Below are 24,891 nucleotides of genomic sequence, written 5' to 3' on the forward strand. Positions count from 1 at the left end.
AATATATAAAACATATTCTGATTTGCTTAACACTTTTCTGTTTACTAAATAATTCCATAAGTTTTCTTTGTAGTTTGGATGACTTTAGTATTAATCTACAAAGCAGGGGAAAAACACTGTGTCCAAACTTTTAAGGGATTCTATAACTCGGCTAGAATCTTCCACCTTAGCTGGAAAACTTGCTTAATTTAATTCAGGAAAAGCACTTTCATAGTTAGTTCTGTTCTCTTTATCTAGATTAAGAATGTGTGGAGTGTAAAATTGTTCTGTCTTCTTTTGCAGGTGCCCAGACAAGGTTCACGTTTGAGCTTCCCAATCATAAGCTCTGTTTCCAGTCCAAGGTTTCTCCCGTGGACGTGTCGGCCATGCCTCCCTCAGCAAGCTTGACCCTGCCGCCGGTCACCATGTCTGGAGAATATATCATTCAGGAACACGAAGGCCACAGTGACACCGCTTGGGCCCCTGATGATATGCCCACCAAACATGGCAACTATCTCCAGGGCAACTACCTGCGCTGTGTAGCCGAGGTAAAAATAGCTTAAGAAATGTCTATAGTCACATTTAACAGATGTTTAATTAGTTTGTGGATTAAGTATGGCTAAAATAAGGATTGTGATTAAACGTGAGGGTTCTTCCTTTTAGATTGGCTCATTTGAACATAACCTGACCACAGATCTTCTCAACCACTTGGTATTTCTTCAGAGGGTCTTCATGAAGGAGGTCAATGAAGTCATCCAAAAAGTGTCCGGTATGTATATCACCTGTAACAGGATGCTTTTCTAGTATCTTTGTAACTAAAACCTTTTTCATTTTACCCATTTTTGACAAAAATGAATTTGACAGTAGTTATTTGCATAACAGCAATAGATATGTATATTTGTGATGTTAATTAATCTGTATTCATGAATCTCTATAGGGGGAGAGCAGCCCATTCCCTTGTGGAATGAACATGATGTATCAACTGATGGAGACAAGCCTAAGATCCTTCTATACTCTCTAAATCTGATGTTTAAGGTACATTAGTTTTGATCAGACATTTTATATGCATTTTTGAGTGATTTTATAACACTAAATGTTTCTTTAACTCAGTACCATCTCACAAACAAATTCATGTACTTGGGCCAGAGTTTCCTAAATTTGTCTGATTGGAACATAAATAACTACAGAAAGGAGAAACATACGTTTGTTTTAATTGTAGGGCATTCAGGTGACCGCCACCACTCCCTCCATGAGAGCTGTGCGCTTTGAGACAGGGCTTATTGAACTGGAGCTGTCAAATCGAATTCAGTGCAAGGCCACGCCCACAGGAAGCAGCTATTTGAAGCTCTTTGGGAAATGCCAAGTGGATTTGAACCTTGCCCTGGGACAAATTGTCAAACACCAGGTACATATATTTATTATTATTTATTTATTTATTTTATTTATTTTATTTATTTTTTTTTTCTCTCTCTCTCGCACAGTCAGTTGTGTCCATACAGTTGAGACACAGTGCTTAGACTATCACACTTTATGATGATGCTCTTTTTATTAGGTGTACGAGGAAGCGGGATCAGATTTCCATCAGGTTGCCTATTTCCGGACCCGGATCGGCTTGCGCAATGCTCTTCAGGAGGAGATCAGCGGATGCTCTGACAAAGAGGCTGTCCTTATTACACTAAACCGGCCGATAGTGTTTGCCCAACCAGTGGCATTTGACAAAGGTAAGTTATTGAAATATTAGGAAAGAATTGGTAAATATATACAATAACAATCAAAAGTTTGAACACATACATGGCTTTTCATGTTTCAAAATTTCGGCATTGTTGGGCTCTGAGTGGTCCAGCGGTCTAAAGCACTGCCACTATGATCAGGAGATCGCCGATTCGAATCCTGTTCATGTAGCTTGCCATCGGCTACCAGAGCCCTGAGGGAGCACATTTGGCCTTGCTCTCTCTGGGTGTCCACAGTACAAGGCAACTGGGAGCTGATGTATCGAAACTAAGTCACTGCGCTTTACTCCAAGCGTGCTGGCCAATCGGCAATGCTGCATCAGCAGCAGTTCAAAAAAAGGCACATGTGCCTCACATGTGTTGGAGTCTTCATGTGTTGAAGACTAGCATGTGGCTTGGGTAATTGGCTTTGTAAAGTGGGGAGAAAATGGGGAAAAAAATAAATAAATAAAATTATAGAAAAAAAATTGGCATCATCAATTAAAACTAACCTATAAAGAACATCTGGAGTTATTTAGTAAACAAATAAAAAAATGATGATGATGATGATGATTAGCTCTATTTGGCTGTACATACTTCTATCCCCTGACTTTTGGCATGTTAGTGTATATCTCAATTTTGTATCTAAAAGTGACCATATACTGTATTTCTTGGTGTTTCTAATCAGTTGTCTGTGTGTGTATATGTGTATTTTTAGCTGTGCTTTTCTGGCTGAACTATAAGGCAGCTTATGATAACTGGAAAGAGCAGCGGCTGGCGTTAAACTCAGACATTCATGTGGCCACCAAAGAGGTGGTGGATAAACTACCTGCCATCCAGCAGACCAGCGTCCAGGCCTTCAGCACTCTCTTCCTGCAGCTCACAGTGAACGACCTGGGCATCTGTCTACCCATCACTAGTGCTTCACCGGTAACACTGCTTTCCTTTTTTTTCTTGCTATAAAACAAACACAGCCCTTCTTTTGGCTGAAACAAGTGAATGTCATCCACCCTCCTGCTGTCTCTTAGGCCAATCACAGCTTGGATTTCGACACAAGCTCAGCTCTGGTGCTGACCATAGAGAGCACTCTGATTACAGCCTGCTCTTCCGAGTCTTTGGTCAGTAAAGGGCACTTCAAAAACTTCTGCATCCGCTTTGCTGAGGGCTTTGAGACGTCATGGGATGACTGGAAGCCTGAGATTAGAGGAGACCTGGTCATGAACGCCTGTGAGTAACAGTTTGACAGGACAGTGCTGAACTGTGAACTGAAAATGCTGGTTTATTTAGAGAGTTGGGTTTTGTATGATATGGTTATGAACCATTTTTTCAGAGCTATGGGGACCAAAATATGTTGTCTTTTCGTATCAGACTTTCATTGTTTTATTGTCTAGATCAGATGTGTCTTGGTGAGATATGAAATTTAAGCTCATTTGTTTATAGTGTTCATAGCAGTGACTTGATTTTGAAATACAGCTCTGAAAACAATTTAGACCACTTCAGTTTCTGAATCAGTTTCTCTGATTTTGCTATTTATTGGTATATGTTTGAGTAAAATGAACATTGTTCCTTTATTCAATAAACTACGGAAAACGTTTAGACAAAATTCCAAATACAAATATTGTAAATTAGAGCATTTATTTGTGTAAAAAAAGAAATATCTGAAATAACAAAAAATATGCAGAGATTTCAGACCTCAAATAATGCAAAGAAAATATTCAAGTTAATGTTTATAAAGTTTTAAGAGTTCAGAAATCAATATTTGCTGGATTAACCCTGGTTTTCAAGCATCTTGGCATGTTCTCCTCCACCAGTCTTACACTTCCTCTTGTTTATATTTTAGGTTTTCAATGTGGTAAAATCAAAGAAACTCATACATTTTAAATGGTCTATTTTTTTTTTTTGCCAGAGCTGTATGTGGGTCGACTTTTTTAGGGCAGAGAAATCGATGGAGTCACAAAAATGAGTGTCACCTGTCCATGAGATTTTAAAAAAGATCTTGTTTTTCAGGTGTTGTGCCTGATGGCACATATGAGGTTTGCTCAAGAACTACAGGCCAGGCCTCTGCAGGTAGGGACACAAGCATGTGTGTCTGTGAATTTGGTTTAGTATGCATGTTTTTCATATTGAGACATTTTATAGCTGATGGTACCAATACCACTAAATTTCTTTAGATTGTAGGAACAATTTTGAGGCAAAGTTTTTTTTTTTCAGCAGCAAGCGAGAGTTGAAGTCTAGGTTTTTCTTCATGTAAGAGTGACATTATGGACAAAAATGCCACAGTAGTATATAGTGCACTACCCCCTGCTTAAATGCCCACTGAAAATGAATGTATTTTAGTACAATGCAAAAATATTAAAGAAGCTTAGATGGGATATTTGTCTCGAATTCTCTTGAGTCTCTGCATGGATCATCTTCATTCATACTAGACTACACACGTCTGCTATGTCTTGCTGAAGTGTGACGTGACATTGTGTATAAACCAGTAGTGTGTGAGGAAACAAAAAGACTAAATATTGTTTTTCCAGTGTCTGTTTCGGAATAATCACAGTGCTATTTATTTATTTATTTATTTATTTTAGATTATTTTAGAATTTACTAGATACTGAAGTATTCCTATGATGTGCTGCAACTACGTCCTGTCTATCATGCAGAAAGCAGCAGTGCCGGTACATGGACCCTGAATGTCCTGTGGAAGATGTGCGGAATAGACGTGCACATGGACCCCAACATCGGCAAACGTCTCAATGCTCTGGGGAACACGCTCACGTCTCTGACCGGTGAAGAAGACGTGGACGACATCACTGACCTGAACTCAGAAAACATGGCTGACCTTTCGGACGAGGATGAAAGTGATGGCATGTCTCCCACTATGCACATGGTCAGTGCTCTCCCTTAGCCATAGAGCTGGTGCTGCTGGACATCGCCATGTAATGTTAGTTCAAGAATATTGCAGCATTTATCAGCGTAATCTTCATAGTCTGTGGCTCATGAATGCTGCAGCCCTCCTGAATCAGAGCAGATGAGTTGATTAGGTTGGAAAATGCTGTTGTATTTTTTCTTAACCCTTTCTTTATCTACTATATGTGTGCAGTACATGGAAGTTACATGCAGTCATTGTTGGTGCTTTCTGTATGCCCAGCGGAAGGTCTGTACAGTGTCCTCCATAATGTTTGTGACAGATACATTTTTTTTGTGATATGCTCCAGCGTCAAACTAAAACTAAAAGATGTGATCAAAGTATACAATCTAGATTTAAGTTAAAGAGTACTTGATGATGTAACTACTAAATGCAGTAACGTTCGGAGTTCTGAGGTGTAGAGAAACATCTTACCTGCTCAGGTAAGCTAATATAATATAATATAATATAGAATAATATAATATAATATAAACATTACTGAAGACATAAGTGGGATCTCGTGAGACCTTCAAATCATCAACCACCACAGTGCAATCTGGTTTGCCATTAAGCACTTTACTTCAAAACGATCCCAAAACAGCAGATCAATTTTATTTCTAGTTTTTTTCCCCTAACAAATATCAGTTATAATATTTTTCATCTCTGTTAAAGTGCAATGTTGTTGTATGTCATGTTGACAACAAACACAGTTCTGAGATCAGAGAAAATGGGGAAAAAAACATTGAAATAAAATAAAAAAACACTTAAATTAAGGACTGGAATGTGGACATTAATCACATCTGATTTATTTGACTTGAAATTATAAACTGTGGAGCACGTCAGGGAAAACAATGTCTTTGCCCGGACATTATTGAGAGTGCTGTATGTTATGCTAGATGTCTCTAGAAGTGTGTTTTGGCCATTGTTCACAGTGTATGGAAGGGGATCTGAGTCCCAGGCTGTCGTTCAGGAAGCGGCTGGTGAACAGCATTCTGGGCCTTAGCCCCACGCTGCCCCCTCGCTCACCCTCATTACACTCCGAGTATAAGGATGTTTCTGGAGCGTCCTCGATCACTCGCTCCAAGTCGAGGAGCGTTCGCCTGCCTGCCTCTGCCAGTGCGCAAAGAGATAGAAACCCAAGACCCCTGTCCTGGGGCTGTGTATGTACCTCAGAGTTCAGCCTGTCTCTCTCTCTCTCTCCCACTCTCTCTCTCTTTTTGGCCTGAAGCTTCTTTCTCTGCATCTGCTTTGCCTTGGGTGAAAAAACTGTGTGGAAACTACAATTAACATAATTAAAAACACGCATATTGATTCTGATTCAGCTATTCCACTCTACAGATTCAACTCCAGATTCAAGATTTGTATGATTATTTTTTAAAATATATATTCTATTATTTTTGGTGTCATTTTTAATTTCAATCAGAAATCAGACCTGGTTCTGTTGAAATCTGCACTTTATGACTGGAAGTCTGGGTGCTGAAGTGCTTCCCTGTGAATGGATACTATTGCTGATCTCCAGACAGTTGTGGAGTTATAGGGATGGCTTGGACTTTTCTGGAACCTCTTTGCTCATTGTCCACTGATTCTTCTTACTATGAGGAATGGGTGACCAATCTCATTTCAGTACCCCTTTCCCCCTAATCCCTGAGGGCCAAAAGGGTATGGTTCTATTGCGAGTGTGTTTATGTGTGTGTGAGAGAGAATGGAGTGTGTGCTTCAGTAATCAGAGAATGAAAAATGGATGGAGTTTTGATTTGTTTCTGCCACACTGTAAAAAGTCTTGAGATGATCATTACTTTGGCATGCACTGCAACTCTCTAGGATCAAAGCCTTCAGGCTTGGGTTGATGATTTTTGAGATTGCTGTCTGGGGGTGGGGGGTGTGTGTGCATGTGAAGATGAAGGTGGCAGGGCTGTATGTGTTAACAATGACCTGAGTTAATGTGTTGACCTTGTTCTTGTTTCTCCAGGAGTCCATAGACCTGCGCCGGCAGGTGGTTACAGGTAATCAGATCATTGATGCCCGAGGACGCAAGTTCACCAAACGCCTGGTGGACATCAGAGAGCTCAATGAGCAGGCCAGAGTCATTGACGACCTCAAGTAAGACCTGATCTGTAGGATCAATAAGTGGAGGCCACAAAAAAACATTTTGGATTTGTAACTGAACTGGAAACTGCTCTCTTTCTCTATTTGCTCTCTCTGTTCTTCTCTCTGTCTCTGTCTCTCAGGAAACTGGGAGCGAGTGAGGGAACTATAAATCAGGAAATTCAGCGCTACCAGCAGCTGGAGTCAGTCGCTGTGAACGATATCCGCCGCGACGTACGCAAGAAGCTTCGCCGCTCCAGCATGAGGGTGAGGAAGTCTTTATCAGCACTTCTTATGGCACTTTATGCATTGTAGGTTCTCTAAGGAAGTGAGAGAGTATACACAGGCTTTTTAAAATATTACATTCCTGTATTTATTTAGTTAATTAAAATAACTTTGTAAAGAGATTGTACCTTATTCAACATTTAAAAAAAACAATTCGAAATGTCTTCTACTGTACAAGTTCAGGTCAGTTAATCCTACAGGTCATAAATAGCAAACAAAAGTTCAAAAGGTGTAATATTAACAAGACTGTAAGTTCTTTAGATCTACAGTATCATAGCATAAGGTGGTAATATACAGTAGGGAAAATAATTATTTGATCCCCTGCTGAATTTGTAAATTTACCAAGATACGAACATGAAACATATTTTTACATAGAGACAGACCGAATATATCAAGAATCCAGAACAAAAACATTAAATAAAGGTTATACATTCATTTATATTTGATTAAGGGAAATAAGTATTTGACCCTCAATCAGAATGTGAGGTCAGTCTCTTCTTGTAGTTGATCACCGGTGGGGGCGGGGGGTGGTTTGCCCACTCCATATTCTTAAGGTTTTCAGGGGGTGACTTGACAACTCCAGATATTAGCTTAGCCATTTGTTTTGGGTCATTGTCATGCTGTAAGACCCTTCCACAACTCATCTTCAGGGTGACTGACTGTTATCTTCCATTATTCATTATTCCATTATACTATTTCTTCTATTTTCAAATTATTGTGCCAAAAGAGGTCTCTTTCTCATCAAGCTTCATTCTGATGGTTTTGAAGACCATTCCAACTTATTTTCTAGATTTTCATTAAAATTCTGTCTTTCTCTGTTTAAAAAATATCATGAACAGACAGATCGTAAGTGGGTAAACTGACGAAATCAGTATGAAAGTATTATGATTTATTTTTTATCAGCATTAAGAAAGTGGCCATTGTTTTTTTTCTATTTAACAGTAGTTATCCAATTAAGTTAACACAGCAAGAGTGTTTAGTGGAATTAGTTGATTAAAATGCAGGGTAGGTCATGTAGTGGACGAAAAAAGGTTAAATATTTAAATACCTGAATAATACTGATACTTATGAAGTACATATCCTTCATTACTGTCTGCTGCTGGTTTCAGGCGGCATCTCTAAAGGACAAATGGGGTCTGGGATACAAACCAAGCTACAACAGATCAAAGAGCATCTCTGCAGCAGGAAGACCACCACCACCACCAATGAAGAGGATCGAAAGGCAGAGGTACGCTCACACCCCAAATATTTAATGTATTTAATAAGTATTTAATTACCTTTTAATACTCATGCATGATTGTTTTTTGAAAGATTAATAAAAAAAATCTATATCTCTCTCTCTATTTCTCCCTTCCTTTTCCCCCCTCATCTTCTTCCTCCGCTTCTCTTCCTCAATTCTATGATAGTTCCAGACTTGGAGATATGGATGACCTTCCAGACATTAAAGTGGACGCTGCCTCTCCTGGCCCAAGAGTTACTTTCAACATTGACACGGTAGATTGTGTGTGTGTGTGTGTGTGTGTGTGTGTGTGTGTGTGTGCTTGTATGTGTGTAAAGCAGTGTTCACCACACCTTCTCTTGGATATCTACCCTCCTTTAGTTTTCACTTCCAAATCTGCCAAAACTTGTTAGGTTAATCAAGCTCCTCTAAAGCCAAAGGCAGATAATCAGGTGTGTTGATTCAGTGTGGATTAGGTGTCTCTGCAGGAAGGTCAGTCTCCAGGAGTGGGGTTGGAGGCCACTGCTGTAAATGTGTGTATGGATTTGTATGCATTTATATCTTTGTGTGTGTGTGTATCTATTAATTTGCTTTATTGCTATGTTGTGTAGTTTTTTAGTGTTTGTTTGTGTTGCACATCATTGAGCTGTGTTTGTTAGTTCATGCCATACTTACAATTCTTTTCACATCTTAAATATAATTGCATATACACACACACACACACACATGTTTTAAGCTTTTTTGATCTTTATATATGTCTGTGAGTGTGATCTCTCTGATTGCTGTGTCCAGTAAGGCTGTGTTCAGGAGAGGTTGTATAGATTATTATATAGAGCCTTTCCTGCACACACATGCTGGACCACTCCCCTCTTTCATATTTGGATGGGTTTTTCATGTATTTATGTTTAAGATGAGTAATGTGGCACTGGACTCCGCCCAAACTCCACTCGCACCCCCACAGAATCCAGCCGACTTTGTCTTCAAGGTACTGCCGAAATGTGCAAATCTCTTTCTGGAAATCATTTTATTTACGGATAACCAAATCTGCCATTTCAAAACCCAATCAAAGATGGCTGCCGAGCACCAGCAGATCTGCCGATCCTCTCTATCCTAGCCTGCACCGGATCAGTTTCACTCCTGAGTCTCTTGTCACTGAAATGTGATGGTCTTCCTCTGTCTAACCTTGTTAAACACATACACAAACACACACACATACACACACACACACACTCACACACACACTCACAGCCTGCACGTCGTCATCCTGTGTACGTCTTTCTGGTTGACTGGTTTCCTCCACAGCTCTGGATCTGGGTTAATGTCTGTTGCATCTCCACACTGTTTTTTGGTCTCTGCCGTAACCTTCTTTTCATCTGTCTTTTCATTGCTTTATTTCTCATCCCTCTCTCCTCCGTTGGGTTTTGGAGAAATGCATGAATTGGAGGCATAGAGAACTATTCTCTGCAAAATACTAACAGTCTCTAAGCAGCTGTTCAACAGATTTGGTTACCATGAGCATTTGGTTGTAAATGTAGGATTAGGCATAAGTTTACATGGACTATAATTAGTGAGTTTACCTGGCTTGTAATGAAACTTAGAATAGGTACAAGACCTGCAGAATTATTTGGAATTTAATTGTTTTACGATAAACTGTAAAACACATGGTTAAAGGCTGTGACGATAGAGCATTTCAAAATCCATTTACACGCAGCAAAATAGTAATGTATTTTCAAATGTGGGAATGTAATGTTTGGTTTTGTGACCAATTTTAGATAACTGATGGATGGTAGCATAGTGTGTGACTTCATTGTTTCTCTATACATATTACAAGTTATAAATTACACTCAGCTCAGAACAAATTTCCTTAACTGTATAAAAATTCTCAGCTGGCCAAATGATTTCCAGTGGTACTACTATCTTGACACCCAAGTCATTTGTTAAAGTATTTCATATCTGACCATTTTTATGGCTTTTTAAAAAAAGTAGCAACGGTTAAAATATAGTTTATCATACAGAAACAGTATAACCAACCAGAAACAATCCATTACTTTAGTGAAGGTCACATTTTATTTTGACTTTAAATTTAAATTTGAATTGGCTCTCTTCACACTCTTCACATTACACATTATCCCTAAAGACATTGATGTAGTATGTATATTTAGTGCTGAAGATACATGAGCCTTACACTTAAACACAGAACTTTTGGATTTACGGGTTTACATTATGCCTATTCCTTAAATAAAATAAATATTTTATTTATTAAAAACATTTTTAGTATACACATTAGTATGTAAAACTTCACAAAACAATATGGGACAGTATGATTGGAAACAAAAGCAGTGTTTCTTACATTTAATTTTATTAGCTATTTTATATTTCATTGCAGACAGTATAGACCAAATATATTTCATGAGATTTGATAAAACATGAATATAGTCATTTGATTTATCATATTATAAACAAGTGACACATCTTGGGTCACATTAGGTAATTTTATTCTCAATTCATTTTGAAATGTTAACATTCAGATCAATTGTCTGTTAAACTGTCAAATCAACAGCAATATAAAAACAAATTTATGTAATTTTAGATGACATTTTAGCAATATTTAATTTCTTACAGTCATCGCAGTATTTAACAACTTTATTAAGTGTTGTTTTGCATGTACAAATCGTGCAGTTTAAACCTAATTCATTTTTTTTTTCTGGAGGGATATGGGTGTTAAAAGAATTGTCTAAACAGCTTTTGCTTTTATAACCTAGACGTAGATCTACTATGTGAGGCTTTCTACAGAGATCTTCAGGTGATCAGTGAAAAATCCAGAGTTGTTTCCTGAAGGCTTTAGGATGAATGGGTAGATTCAGTGATAGAATGATAGATAGATAAATAGATAAATAGACAGGTAGTTGAGTAGATGAATGCTCTGACTGTTGACTCTCGCTGGTTGTTGAAGTTCCCGGAGGAGACAGAGATGGACTTATTGTCTGTCACCATTGATGAGCCTGCTCGCCATTACCCATCATGCTCAGTGTTCAGTGCGCCCGCTACGCCTGAAGTCTTCTCACCCAGCATTCCCTTCCAGCCTGACGACAGTCGCCGTGACGACCTGTCCACCACGTCGTCTGAGGACTCTGATAAGGAGGAGGAATTTGACCGCGAGAGAGTGCCCAGCTACTTCCGCCGGCCAGTGTAAGAATCACCGACACTACATACACTCATTGATATAAATGTTTTTTAGACATACATGAAGCTGGTCCCAGGATTTAGCATGCTTGGGCTGGGCTTAGCTTAAGATAAATGGGAGGATTACATACAAGCTAAAAAAACTGTGCTGCCAAAAAAGTAATGACAAAAAACACACCGGAAGTTCTTTTCCAAAATGGAGATAATAGATACATGCAAAAAGGGGATGAAAAAATTAGCAATGTTCTTCCAGGACCGGTAGGCCTCGAGGTATCACCATATGCACATGTAACTGATAAAAAAGCAATAAAATAAGCAAGACTAATACCAATTTTATACATTTATGGTACGAAAAAACATGAAACTCTGAATACCCTACTCTATGTATTTCAAAGATCAGAGAGTCAGCAATTACAAGAAAATCTTGTATTATCACAATAAAGGTTGCTTAAATCATGATTAAAGTCATAATTAGAATATTTTAATTCTGGTGCCTCCCAGTATTTAAGGAGAGAGGCAAAAATAATTATGTAAAGGATCCTTTATTTTTGTATTTTCTTTATCATATGAATCAACACTTCTCAGATTTTGCTTTCCAAAAGCACAGCAGATTTTTGCCATTGGCTAGCAACGATAAGTCTTATAATGTAGCTGAACAGTTAATATATATATATATATATATATATATATATACACACGTTTCAGTGTCCACCTCTACTATGCTGGTGGTGGTGGTAAAATACCCTTTGGTAAGCAACTTGAATGAAGCTCAGTGATTACCTGTTCTAAAACCTGAAAATATACCAGAAAATATTATCCTTATGGTCTTTTAATTTGCATAAAAAGAATAAGTTAAAGTTTCCAGATTGGTTGTGTGCATTAACGCATTAACGTTGACAGCACTAGATCAGACTCAACTTTTATTTAGAAGGCTAAGCAAGAAAGAGACAGGCCCCAGAACAGGCCCCAGGAGTGATACAGTAACCCAGTTTTGTTATTTACTGTGAGTTTTTTCATTTGCAGACAGAGGGATTCATTTTTATTAACATACTGCATACTGAAAATGTGTATCTGTGTTTCTCAGATCATCACAGAAAAAGGCTTCAGGATTGGCTGCATTATTTAGTGAGCGATGGCCAGCCACGCCCCCTCAGCGTGGAGCGTTGACGCCACCCAACGAGCGGAACATTGACTTTGAGCTTGATGTGCGTGTGGAGATCGACAGTGGAAAGTGTGTGTTACATCCTAGTACTCAGCTTCCAGAGCATGAGGACCTTGCAATGCGCAGGTAATGATTCATAATCGACCAGCATCCTGCACTGCTTTCTCTCTCTCTCTTTTTTTTTTTTCACACTTAAACACACACACACACACACACAAAGTGTCTTTTGTAATAGGCACAAAATCAGATTTGCACATGTGTGACGATACACTCACTCCTCCCTGTAGAAGCTGTGATCGTAGCTCACGGAGTCTGGATCAGGATTCGCCTCCAAAGAGACGGAAGCTGCAGCCCAGCTTCACCTCAAGCTCCAACATGCTGAGTGCCAAAAGAGTGCCCTCCTCTCTGCAGAGCAAGTGCAGCGACATTGAGACCACTGTCTTTTACATCCCTGGAGTAGACGTCAAGGTATGTATACTTACAGTCAGTCAGACTCGCACTTGTTTTCTGAACAGTGAAAACAGAAGGGAAAAATCACCCATTGTATGACCAGTCTAGATAAGCTGCAACATAAAGATATCTCCTTTCAAACATCCTACTTCAAACTTTAATGTCTGAAAGATCCACTTACGAAATGTCTGACAACTGATGTCGCAAAGCAGCTTTACAGAAATGTGGTAACAGCACAGAGAATCTGACAAAACATTGAACATACAACGTAGAACTCCCAGTGAGTGACAGAGGTGAGGAAAACTCCCTTTAGAGGAGTGCTGGAGGAAGAAGAAACCTTAGGAAGAACCAGGCCCACGTGTACCTTGTGATAGTACATGTGAAAGTACATGTACTATCAAGGCTCATATATAAGTGGGGGACCCATCCTCCTCCGGTCAGACAACTTAAATTAATAAATAAATTAATCTTAAAAAGTCATTATACAGTCACATTTGACTTATAGGTTCAGGTGACTAGCCACAACAACAGTGGAAGCATTTAGAAAATTCCTAGTTAGAGTTCATCTAATTTTTTTTGTAATCGGTAGTGGAGAGTGAGCAACTAGTCTGAAGCAGTTGGCAAAAACTGGAAGATGGGCAGCTGATCTGTGGTGGGTGACAGGGAAGCCTGACTTCAAATAACCTAAAGGTCGAACATCTATCGGTATCAGGCTGGACAGGTGGGCAGTCATTAACTCTGAGGTTGGCAGTTTTAACTGGATTTATGGAAAAATGGCAATATGCAATATTATTCCACTGGTTTGACTGGTTTGATATCAATCACATGTATCTAACACATTATATGGACAAAAGAATTAGACCACCTGCCATTTTAAAGTTTTAAGAATGAAATTAAGTGTATTAAAATAAAATGAAATCAATGAAATGAAATCAAGTGTATTGGTCCTGCTTTTGTTGGAGTAACAGTATCTACCTCATCCATAACTCCCAATCTTATTCCAAAAGTGCTGTCCCACTGCTCCACAGCTCAGCACTGGGGCTTTATACCTCTGTAGCTCATGCCTTGGATGAAGCTTGGTACTGAGGAGTTCATGTTTATCTACTCTTAGTTTCTGTTGTTTTTATTAGATTGTATTCTAGACTAAACAAGCTGTGTTTGTGCATTTGCAATGGGTGCAACCTGAAGGAGCTGTATATATTTCATGCAGCAGTGTGGGCATAACCGATTATGCTGGAGATTTATGTACAGTGGTGTGAAAAAGTGTTTGCCACCTTCTCGATTTACTGCTAACAGAATTCTGCTGTCTACCAAAAGATTCTGAAGGAGAATGTCCGACCATCTGTTCGTGACCTCAAGCTGAAATGAACTTGGGTTCTGCAGCAGGACAATGATCCAAAACACACCAGCAAGTTCACCTCTGAATGGCTGTAGACAAAATGAAAGACTTTGGAGTGGCCTAGATAAAAGTCCTGACCTGAATACGATTGAGATGCTGTGGCATGACCATAAAAAGGCCATTCATGCTTGAAAACCCTCCAAGGTGGCTGAATTACAACAATTCTGCAAAGAGGAGTGGAGCCAAAATTCCGCCCCAGCGCTGTAAAAGACTCACTGCAAGTTATCGCAAACGCTTGGTTGCAGTTGTTGCTGCTAAGGGTGGCCCGACCAGGTATTAGGTTTAAGGGGCAATCACTTTTTCACACAGGGTCATGTAGGTTTGGATTTTTTTTCTCCCTTAATAATAAAACACCTTCATTTAAAAATAGCATTTTGTGTTTACCTGTGTTGTCTTTGACTAAAATTTAAATTGGTTTGATGTTCCAAAACCTTTATGTGTGACAAACATGCAAAAAAAACACTTTTTTACACCACTGTATCTACTGTAGCTGTAGACTTTTATTTACAAAAATAAATTTAAAAAATCCGGAAAAAAAAACGTCTGTGGCGTTCAGAGTTGGCAGCTCTGGTTTGCCCTTTCTATAAACCAAGTAATGTCAAGTATAAAGAGATGCAGCAAATTCTTTATTCCTTTCACCAAACTGCAGTGTAAAATCAAAACTAGCTGGATCAAATGTATACAATGTAACAAAAACCTAAACCTTGATTCAGGATGTTCAGATTTAAAAATGTCCAGAAGATTCATCAAAGAAAACTTTGTTCCTTTCCTCAATCCTATAGGATTATCTGTTTTCGTACTACAGATAAGCTTACGTTTGTTTGTAATTGCATGATTGAATGTGTAATTATCTCTCCACAGCTGCACTACAACTCCAAGACCCTGAAGACCGACTCGCCCAACGCCTCGCGAGGCTCCTCCTTGCCAAGAACCCTCTCCAAAGAGTCCAAGCTGTATGGTATGAGAGACTCTCCTGGCCCTGTGCCTACAGCCCCTGGCAAGACTAACACACTCCTGTCCCCACCTCCCCCTCCTCTGCCCTCAGGTACACACACTCTCTCTGTCTCTCCCCGACCGTATGCCTGCGCCTGGCAGACCAGCTGCATGCACCAAGCCCAGCCGGTGTCTCTGGCGCATGGCCAACTGCACGGCACCCGGCTGCACTCTGCTGCTCTCTGCTGCTCTCTGCTTCTGCTGTTTTAGCACGTTTAAGAGTCCTCTCCGTGTGGCTCAGCCAATGACTGACATTCTGTGTGTGTTTCCTCGTGGTATGTATAGTCTTGTGAACAAATTGGGACACCCACTTAATAATCAGTACTTTATTAAAATTATAGACTTAAAATTATTTGATTTCAGAAAATATTTATAGATAAAGATAATGTAACTGCATCATTTTTGCATAAAATATAAAAAAATATATTTTAACAAAAGAAAGAAAAGTTGCATACAAGAAATATGCGATATATTGCAATATTGTACGGATCATTGCAATGTCCCACACATTATACTGCCCCAAAATCTGCTAAACTTCAGTTTTTGAACCGATGGTCTAACCTGCAGGTCCTGTTATGATATTTTCCACATAAGATATTCAGTTTTAAGGCTAAACTTGCAAAAAGGCCTGAACTTACAGTATTATTGTTCTAAAGAAAAAAAGAAAAAAAACTTTTCCACTCCAACTAATTATTTTGCAGACATTACAATGACATTACCACTTACTTCCAAAACCAAGCTTATTTTCTGTGTTTTAAAGTGGCAGTGCATATTATTTTGTTTCTAATCTCAAAGCAGAAGCATTTCTGAGTAGAGACGTGACAAAATATTGTATTTAATGGTACCAATGTTGCTGGAACGAGCTTCCCTGCTAAGCGCAATATATTCATTCTAAAAACTGGGGTGTCGGGTCGCTTTTTTGCGGGAATTCGGCTGGTCGCGTCACATGTATTTACGTAGTTATGACACATGTACAGCCTCTTCAATAAGATGAGGTTCAGTTTCACCGAACGCGAGTGGCCAGTGCAGCAATGGGGCTTTCAGAAGGGGAAACCCAGTAGCTCATTCATGCAGAGTAAAGCCAAAGAAACAAAGGATCGTGCTCTCTCTTTCTGATTAAACATAACCTGGAATCGGATTTATCTGCCCTGAAAGGAGACCGCAACACACCCGCCCAGTTTAAAATGATTCTTCCGGATGCTCTGTGCAATTACCCATTCTCACCACAGAAGGCCCTTAATATCAGTTTTAAATAAGACAGACTCCTTCAAAAAATGTTATAACTACTTTTTTAATGATGTGACACATCCCTGCTAAACCACCTGGATGCGCATCTCTAATTGATTCACCTTTGCCACCACAGAGCTAATTAGCTGGTGCTTAGCACAACACACAACCACTAGTATTATCACTGTTGTCAGAAAAGAGGTTTAAACTTTACATGCCCACTCAGAATAAGCAAAAACTCACCAATAACTGTATTGTTACTGGTACTTACTACTAATAGTCGATTTAACGCTTTCTGTAATCAATTTACCTGTGCAAATAGTCTATAAAAAGAGGGTAAAAATGGGACGAAAAAATATAGAAGCTGTAAACCAAAAGATAAGGTAAACGGAGATAAATATGGAAGTGAGAGCTGGATACCCAGCTTCTCAGGTATTACAGAGCACTAAGCAGCCACAGTAAAGAAATTTGTGCAAGTTTGTGTGAAGACTGCTCAGTTATATTAGGTTTACTTGTCAATATTATTACAGTAACAATTAGGTGTCCATATTTTAAATTCAAAATTGTAAGAATATATGAGGTTTTCATGGGTTGTCTTGATTTATTTTCACTTGACTATGTCTATACCTTAACATGACCAAGATGCAGATGCTTTCTTTGAGACATTTTGTTTGCATGCCTCACTGCTTTGGAGTGAAGTCTTTCCTACACTACAGCATGCTTCATTATTGTCAATATTATTTTAATATCACAATCAGATAATCCAAAGATTTATTTTTTTTGCACTATAAGGCGCACCAGATTATAAGGCGCACTATCAATTAAAGTCTATTGTCTGGTCTTTTTTTTATATATAAGGCACACCGGATTATACGGCGCTTTTATAAGACACTACTAAAGAACAGGAGTGTTGCCATGTTTACCTTCTAATTAATCTGTGGCGAGACTTGTAAAGTGTATCTAAGTTAAATAAACAAAACTATAATTCTTAAATAATAATAAAAACAAAACATTTCAGGTAAGTCAAACAAGCCAAAGAGCACTGGATGTTAATCTACACAGATACTGATAACTGTTTATTTGGGTGAGTTAAGCTCTTCCGTTTATTTACAGTAAGCTTAGATTCTCAGATTTTCACTAAAGTTAAAGCATTAGCAATAATGGCTAACCACTAGCAAGAATGCTAATGCTGCTCCAGCAGTGCTAGCGAGAGTTAGCAGTAGGCTACAGGCCGAGAATACTCACTTCTGAACAGGTTATCAGCTCAATATAGCTGGAGAATTAAACTAAAACTCCTGTATAACGTTCCTGTATTACTGCTCCTTACAACCTGACTGGTAAAATTCATACATAATGCGCACTGTATTATAAGGCTCACTGGCGATTTTTGGGAAAATTAAAGGATTTTAAGTGCACCTAATAGTGCAAAAAATACGGTAAATAAAACATAGTTTTGTATCCCTCATCTGTGTTCCAATATGTCACTTACATCCAAAAAAATTGCTTCCAACTCTTAAGAGTAGATGATTTGGCTTTATAGATTCTAGCTATGGACAGTTCTGTCATAGCTATATCAGTTACCTGTGATAGCCAGAATTCTTGCTCTCTGAGATTTTGCTGCAATATCATTGTTGTAAGCTATCAGTTTTTCTGTAGCATTTTTTATGGCATGCAGCATCACTAGTTCTGTGTACTACATAATGCATGCACTTGGCTTCATTTCCTTTGGCCTGAACTGAAATCAGAGAAACACCAACATGTGCACTGTGTGAATCTAATGGCTGAACACTGATCTGTGATCTCGTAGCATGAGCATAAGGGGTTAACCGCTGGTTCTGTGTGTTTACAGCTAAAGGGAAGGGGAATGCAGGAGTGAAGACTGCTAAGCTGTATGCGTGGGTGGCCTTGCAGACTCTTCCAGAAGAAATGGTGATCAGCCCCTGCTTGTTGGACTTCCTTGAGAAAGCTTTGGAGACCATCCCCATTACACCAGTGGACAGGAATTATACAGGTGTGTGTTCATCAGGCGTACAGTCAGCGAACCTGTCAAATACAGTGGCTTGCCCAATGGGATTTAGGTCAGGACTTTGAGTGGGCCATTCTAACACTTTTTTTTTTTTTTTTTTTTTTAATTTCTTTGATCAAAACTGTTCCACTGTAGCTCTGGCTGTATGTTTAGGGTCATTGCCTTGCTGGAAAGTGAATCTTGTTCCCAGTCTCAAGTTTTTTGTAGCCTCCAACAGGTTTTCTTCCACTGCCCTGTATTGAGCTCCATCCATTTTCCCATCAACTCTGACCAGCTTATACTTTTATACTGAGTATGAATAACACAGCTGGACCCTAAGTGACTTCTAAAGCCAATAGATTGCACTGGATTTTATTTAGGGGTTTATTATGTGCTACTTTGTGTTGCTCTACCATTTAAAATCATTTCTATTTGGAGTATAAGAAGGTTTCACTCAATCATGTCCTGATGTAAATGTGTGTATTTGTGTGTTTGTTTGTAGCAATGAGTGCTCCTGAGGAAGATGTAGGCCATTTTGATTCTGTGGATCCGCTGGAGGAGTCTCAGGTCTCTCTGGTGTCGGCCTCTGCCTCTCCTTACTCGTCCTTCCCAGTGGATGTGGTAGTCTATGTTCGAGTGCAGGTATGATTTTTTTTTTTCCACATGTATTTACAAGTATACAGTGTTAAAGATTAAAATAATATAGAATTAAGCATCAGCAGCCGGAGTCAGAGAGAGGACAGTTGGACATGCTTTCTCTGGGTGGGTAGATGACACTCTCTTCCCACATCGTTCCTAAGGTGATGTTGTGTACCACAGTCATCTGTATGCTGAGTTGCTCACTGTGCTTTCCTCAGAGTGCACTGGCTAACGCTACATCAGTAGCAGTTTAACAAAAGAGGCGGTGACTGAATTCACATGTGTCGGAGGAGGCATGTGCTAGGGTTGGGGCACTGCTAGTGATAGGGGAGCCATGTTAAACGGGTGGGGTAATTGGTTAAAAAAAATTATTTGTTTATTAAATTAGGTAAAAAAGCAAATGCATGTGAATAAATGTAAATAAATATATATGTGTTTCTGATAGAACTGTCATATAACCTGATATTGTATAGTGATATGAACTTATGAGCAAAATTTGCATGTTGTCTTCCAGCCGTCTCAGATTCGCTTCAGCTGTCTGCCCATGTCCCGTGTGGAGTGTATGCTGAAGCTGCCCTCTCTGGACTTGGTGTTCTCCTCCAACAGGGGTGAGCTGGAACCCCCCAGCGCCATCCATCCAACTGAACCCCAGCACACCCCCTCCTCCACACCCCCATCAGTGCACAATGCTCAGAGAGTACCTGGGAGCAAAGGTAGGTTGCTGATTCTCTGAGGGGTTGTCAAAACTATGTTAATCACACCATAATTACACTTTACTCTTAGAAAGTGTACTGTGTTGCACAGTTTTCGGTTCTAAAAGTGAAATCATGAACAAGGTTACAGTTTACTTCTTTGTGTAAGTTGCGAGAGGCCTCGGGTGAGTGAGGACAAGCTGTTAGCAGCAGATACTTTAGGTGTTGTAAGTTGTAAGGTGGATTGCCACTGATCTGCCTTGTTGTTTTTGCACATTGCATAGAAGATGTGGCATTATACCCAAACTTTTGAGGTGCTCAGACTTTTGCAGGCCATGAAATAAAGTTCTCAGTTCAGCTAACAGCACTATCCTTTTAGACATTTTTTATAATGCTTTGACCTTGCCGAGCTGCGTTTCATAGACAGTGAAATCTTTCACCAGGTCCTCCTTTGGGTTTGGGCAGTCCGCTGGGACGCAGTCGACACAGCAGCAGTCAGTCTGATTTATCAGGTCCCTCCACCAACTCCTCTGGGCTGAGCTTCACAGCCTGCATGTCTGATTTCTCACTCTATGTCTTCCATCCCTACGGAGCTGGCAAGCAGAAGTCTGCTGTAACTGGTCTGCCACCTGGACAAGGACCCCTAGGTAAGACCTACACTATTAGCTGCTTAAACAAAACATATTTCTAAATGAATATATGTGATTAAACTTATCATGCATGATTTTTGTATCACTTTTAGTGTTGTTCCTTCTTGTTGTGAAGCTGGTAAATGCTTGTGTTTCAGGAGCAGTGGAGGAGGAGAGCACGTCTGTGACCGGCAGGAAGGACTCTCTTTCCATTAACCTGGAGTTTGTCAAAGTCAGTCTGTCCAGGATGAGACGGACAGGCTGCCCTGCCTTTATTGACACGTTTATTGCTAGCAAGGGAGGCAAGATGGACACAACACTCATTAACATCTCTGGTACGTTTAGAACACTCAGTCCTCCAGTTAGTGTTTAGCCCATCCTCTCGATTTGGCTCTAGTGGTCTTGACTAAATTAAATTAAGCTGCCTAATTTTGTTTAAAGGATTATTGCACACTTTCTATAAACTTAATTTCATTTTTCAAATATTACTGTGTTCGTCTGCTATATGATATATTTAACTAAGACTGCTGTTCTGAACAACTAGTGATTTATAAAGGAAAATCATAAAAATGATCACTGTTTTTTTTTTTATGACATTTTTGGTCATACTGCTCAGCACTAGTATGCATTACAGTTGTCAATTTAATCCAGCTGCTTGAAATCATGTTCGGTTGAAAAATATTGTATTGGATCTGGTGTTATCTGGTTTTTAAAGACCAGATCCAGTTCTGCCTAATTTGGAGCGCCTTAAAGCATCCTCAAAGTGAATTGACTGTAATGTTTTTTTTTTTTAAATAAACTGGGAGCTGAATGTTAAAGGTGATTAGTTATACTCTATTACAAAAAAAAACGCTATGTAATTCATAAAAAATAATAATTTCAGAATATCACAGTATTTATACTTGATTCAACCTAGATTTGTATCTAATTTAACTGATCTGCCTGTTGTCGTGTATTGGCCTCAAAAACCTGAACCTGCTTGGTTCATTTCTAATATTAGTTGATAACCAGCTTTAGGAGACTCTGATAAGAATGGATTAGATTAGGGGGCATATTTATTGGTTCAGGACATCTCTAGTACACAGTGCTGACTTTAAAAAAAAGCATATTTATATGCTTTATTTATGATTATTTTAGAAGCATTTTAATCTCTGATTTTTATAATTTTGGAATGATCTTGAGTTATTTTTAACAACAATTCTGGACTTTTCTTCTGACAAGTGTATGTTTGTGTGTCCTTATTTAGCGGTGTGCGATATTGGCTCAGCCTCATTTAAATATGACATGAGGCGTCTCAGTGAAATCTTGGCCTTCCCAAAAGCTTGGTATCGACGCAGCATCGCTAGGCGACTGTTCCTTGGGGATCAAACCATCAATTTACCAGGTCAGACACCATAGCCTTGGTTTTGTGCAAGTTTGTGAGGAAATTCTACTGATCTGTTTTTAATCTTGCTGTTCTGACCTGCATGTGTGTGTGTGTGTTTTAGCTTCAGGCCCGGCCACACCGGACTCTGCTGAAAGTGTAGCACAGCATCTGTCTCCAGAGTCCAGCCGTAAAGCCTACTGGAGGACGTGGGATGGACAGACAGCCCAGCATCCCTCCTCCAGCGTGTTCAGCGAGTCCACACCCAGCCACACCCACCTTAAATCACCTGCTACTGGCCGCTCCCGCAGTGTGTCTGACTCCTCTGCCCCCCGTCGAGGTACACACATACACACACAGTATTGTACATGGTTGAATATATCTATACACAGTTTACTTAATAATGTGATGCTACCGTGTTTTTAGTCCTATTTTGGACCTTTTATGTGTGTCTAAAAAGCAGATGGAATATTATCAGTTATCAGCTACCTTCTTTTTTCCTACACACACATGCATAAAAAGTATGATAGTGATAGTGTTTTTTTTTTCTGCAGACTCTGTGACCAAGACATCAACTCCATCCTTCCGAAATAACAAGGCAGCAGCACAGCAGGGATCGCCATGGGAGACGCTAGTGGTGTTCGTCATCAACCTCAAACAGCTCAATGTTCAAATGAACATGAGTAACGTTATGGGAAACAACACGTATGAGACCAGCTTTATACCACTTACTCCTCCTTTTATACCCAAAAAGTTTTGAAAAAAGTCACGGAAACACAATTATTTGTGTTTCTGTTTATCGACTGAGAAAAGCTGTTTTGCTTTTAAAAAAATAATTTAAAGTTTGGATAAACCGTCACATCTCCTCACAATAGCTATCTGGCTGCGTGAGTCCTATTAAGACTGGAGTTTTAGCTGGACTATAACTGTAAATTCGCACAATGAGCAATGAAAATGCTGATTTAGTGCTGTCTAGCTACACATTTTAGAAATCCCAACCAACATGTTCCCCCAGCAGCCAGATATCTGTCAAATAAGTTTATTTAAATTTGGTTCTTTTTTTTTTTAAGTTTCAAACTAAAGATTCTAGGTAATGTTGTTTGAGAAGCATTAAAAATCTTTATCATCTTATCATATCAATCAACTTATCATCTTAATCATATACCTATAAATAGCAAAATCAGAGAAACTGATTCAGAAACTGAAGTGGTCTCTTAATTTTTTCCAGAGCTTTATAATCAGTTGATGGATTTTTTTGTTTTAATTTGTCACAAAGACATGGAAAAATTCATGAACATTTATTTGTTAAAAACCCTGTATGAACCCTGTATCTTCTGTTTATAACATAACCTGTATCATTGTAGCTGGACGACAAGTGGTTTGAAGAGTCAGGGGCGTCTGTCTGTGGGCAGCAACAGAGATCGAGAAATCAGCATGGCGGTGGGATTGGGCCGGTCCAAACTGGACTCCAAAGGAGGAGTGGTGGGAGGAAATATTGATGTTAACACACTTGAGATGGTCTGTAAGTACCTCATCTTGTACATAATCTGCATTTAGGTGCTCCTAAAAGATTAAAGAGTTCATGATTGTCTTTTTATTATTCTCTAAAATATGATCAACTAAAACAGCCTTTCTTCAGCATATGTTGGTAATATTATTAATTATCTATTTTATTTTAGCCCATATCTCTGAGCATCCCAACCAGCAGCCCAGCCATAAAATCCAGATCACGATGGGCTCGACTGAGGCCCGACTGGATTACATGGGCTCCAGCATCCTGATGGGGATTTTCAGCAATGCTGACCTGCAGCTCCAGGATGAGTGGAAAGTCAACCTCTTTACTGAGGCCAGCTTATCAGAGAAAAGGTAGTCGGTATTCCAAATTGGGTAGAAATTTAGAAAAAAAAGTGCTTGCCCAATATAAATCACTAAAAGAAAGCCGGGTGAGGGAGGGGCTGCTCTGGTCTCTTTTAGGAGTTTAAAATTCAAGATAAAAGTCCTGAGAAAACAATAAAAGTCCAGAGAATACCAACAAATGCATGAATAATAAAATATTGATCAAGGATAGTGTTTTTTTAACGACTGTTAACAATTATGAAGAACTTATGAATATTTAATTATAACTTAATGTAATCATGTGATCAGAAATCAGGGCCGATAAGGTATTTTACGGAAATGGGTGGAAAAGACCCAGATCACTGCTTAATCAAAAGCAGTGTTACTCCACAAGTTTAGAAATGTTTTATATAGTCTTTACAAGCAAAAAACTGTAGGTGTAATTTATTAAAACATAGTCAAATACCAATATTCATACCAATATATTAATAGTTTTATTTACATCTCATATTAAGTCATGTTTAGGTAGCCTAACGACCGTTCTGCATGTGTAATTCTCTAATATAACTATTGTCATTTGTAGATTAATAAATGTATGACAAAACGTTCTCCAAAATTGTGTTTTTTTGTGTTGTGTATAAATCTACATTACTGCATAAAAAGTGAGGTTTTCTTTTTTCAGTTTGCATGCTCACAATGTTTATATACTATTTTGTTTTCCTGTAAATCTTATTACAATCAAAGTGTGCTTATAGTATCCATAATAAACACAGGAAGCATGCCTTTATAATTACATCAAATGTCTGTAAATGTGTTTCCTACAGTGAGATCTTTGTTCATGGAGATCTACAGTGGGATATCTTCCAAGTGATCATCTCTCGCTCCACCACACCTGATCTCATCAAGATTGGCATGAAGCTTCAGGAGTTCTTCACTCAGCAGTTTGACACCAGCAAGCGAGCGCTGTCCACCTGGGGGCCAGGCGCCTTCCCACCCCCCAAAACACCCGTAGCCAATGTGGATAAAGGTGCTGCCGACCTCTGTGAGTGTCTGTGCATGCATGCAAGTGTTGGTCTTTGTGCACAAGTCCTGCATTTGTATGATTCAGCTTTGTTTTTTCTCTGTTGTAAAGGGATGTAC

At 39.1% G+C, this 24,891-nt stretch overlaps 1 protein-coding gene across 10 annotated transcripts in view; it reads left to right on the plus strand.

The window, feature by feature from the left end:
* Window positions 1-24,891, plus strand: part of kiaa1109 (KIAA1109 ortholog) — a 75,393-nt gene that overhangs the window by 44,450 nt on the left and 6,052 nt on the right. For 3 of the 10 annotated variants that reach the window (XM_022684925.2, XM_049481757.1, XM_049481755.1), the window contains 30 exons: window positions 283-527; window positions 643-748; window positions 917-1,014; window positions 1,199-1,384; window positions 1,532-1,700; window positions 2,407-2,618; window positions 2,717-2,915; window positions 3,696-3,755; window positions 4,340-4,566; window positions 5,517-5,744; window positions 6,554-6,684; window positions 6,813-6,936; window positions 8,064-8,182; window positions 8,361-8,448; window positions 9,084-9,158; window positions 11,127-11,362; window positions 12,441-12,644; window positions 12,806-12,986; window positions 15,229-15,412; window positions 18,437-18,598; window positions 19,095-19,234; window positions 19,746-19,944; window positions 20,367-20,570; window positions 20,711-20,887; window positions 21,799-21,936; window positions 22,040-22,255; window positions 22,470-22,620; window positions 23,280-23,437; window positions 23,595-23,781; window positions 24,576-24,793. In XM_022684925.2, coding sequence (XP_022540646.2) covers window positions 283-527; window positions 643-748; window positions 917-1,014; window positions 1,199-1,384; window positions 1,532-1,700; window positions 2,407-2,618; window positions 2,717-2,915; window positions 3,696-3,755; window positions 4,340-4,566; window positions 5,517-5,744; window positions 6,554-6,684; window positions 6,813-6,936; window positions 8,064-8,182; window positions 8,361-8,448; window positions 9,084-9,158; window positions 11,127-11,362; window positions 12,441-12,644; window positions 12,806-12,986; window positions 15,229-15,412; window positions 18,437-18,598; window positions 19,095-19,234; window positions 19,746-19,944; window positions 20,367-20,570; window positions 20,711-20,887; window positions 21,799-21,936; window positions 22,040-22,255; window positions 22,470-22,620; window positions 23,280-23,437; window positions 23,595-23,781; window positions 24,576-24,793 — 5,022 coding nt within the window. The remainder of the gene's footprint in view (window positions 1-282; window positions 528-642; window positions 749-916; window positions 1,015-1,198; window positions 1,385-1,531; window positions 1,701-2,406; window positions 2,619-2,716; window positions 2,916-3,695; window positions 3,756-4,339; window positions 4,567-5,516; window positions 5,745-6,553; window positions 6,685-6,812; window positions 6,937-8,063; window positions 8,183-8,360; window positions 8,449-9,083; window positions 9,159-11,126; window positions 11,363-12,440; window positions 12,645-12,805; window positions 12,987-15,228; window positions 15,413-18,436; window positions 18,599-19,094; window positions 19,235-19,745; window positions 19,945-20,366; window positions 20,571-20,710; window positions 20,888-21,798; window positions 21,937-22,039; window positions 22,256-22,469; window positions 22,621-23,279; window positions 23,438-23,594; window positions 23,782-24,575; window positions 24,794-24,891) is intronic. The other 7 variants (XM_049481756.1, XM_049481759.1, XM_049481760.1 and 4 more) reach the window with 7 other exon arrangements.

Source organism: Astyanax mexicanus, chromosome 7 (assembly GCF_023375975.1).
Source record: "Astyanax mexicanus isolate ESR-SI-001 chromosome 7, AstMex3_surface, whole genome shotgun sequence".
Lineage (NCBI taxonomy): Eukaryota > Metazoa > Chordata > Actinopteri > Characiformes > Acestrorhamphidae > Astyanax > Astyanax mexicanus.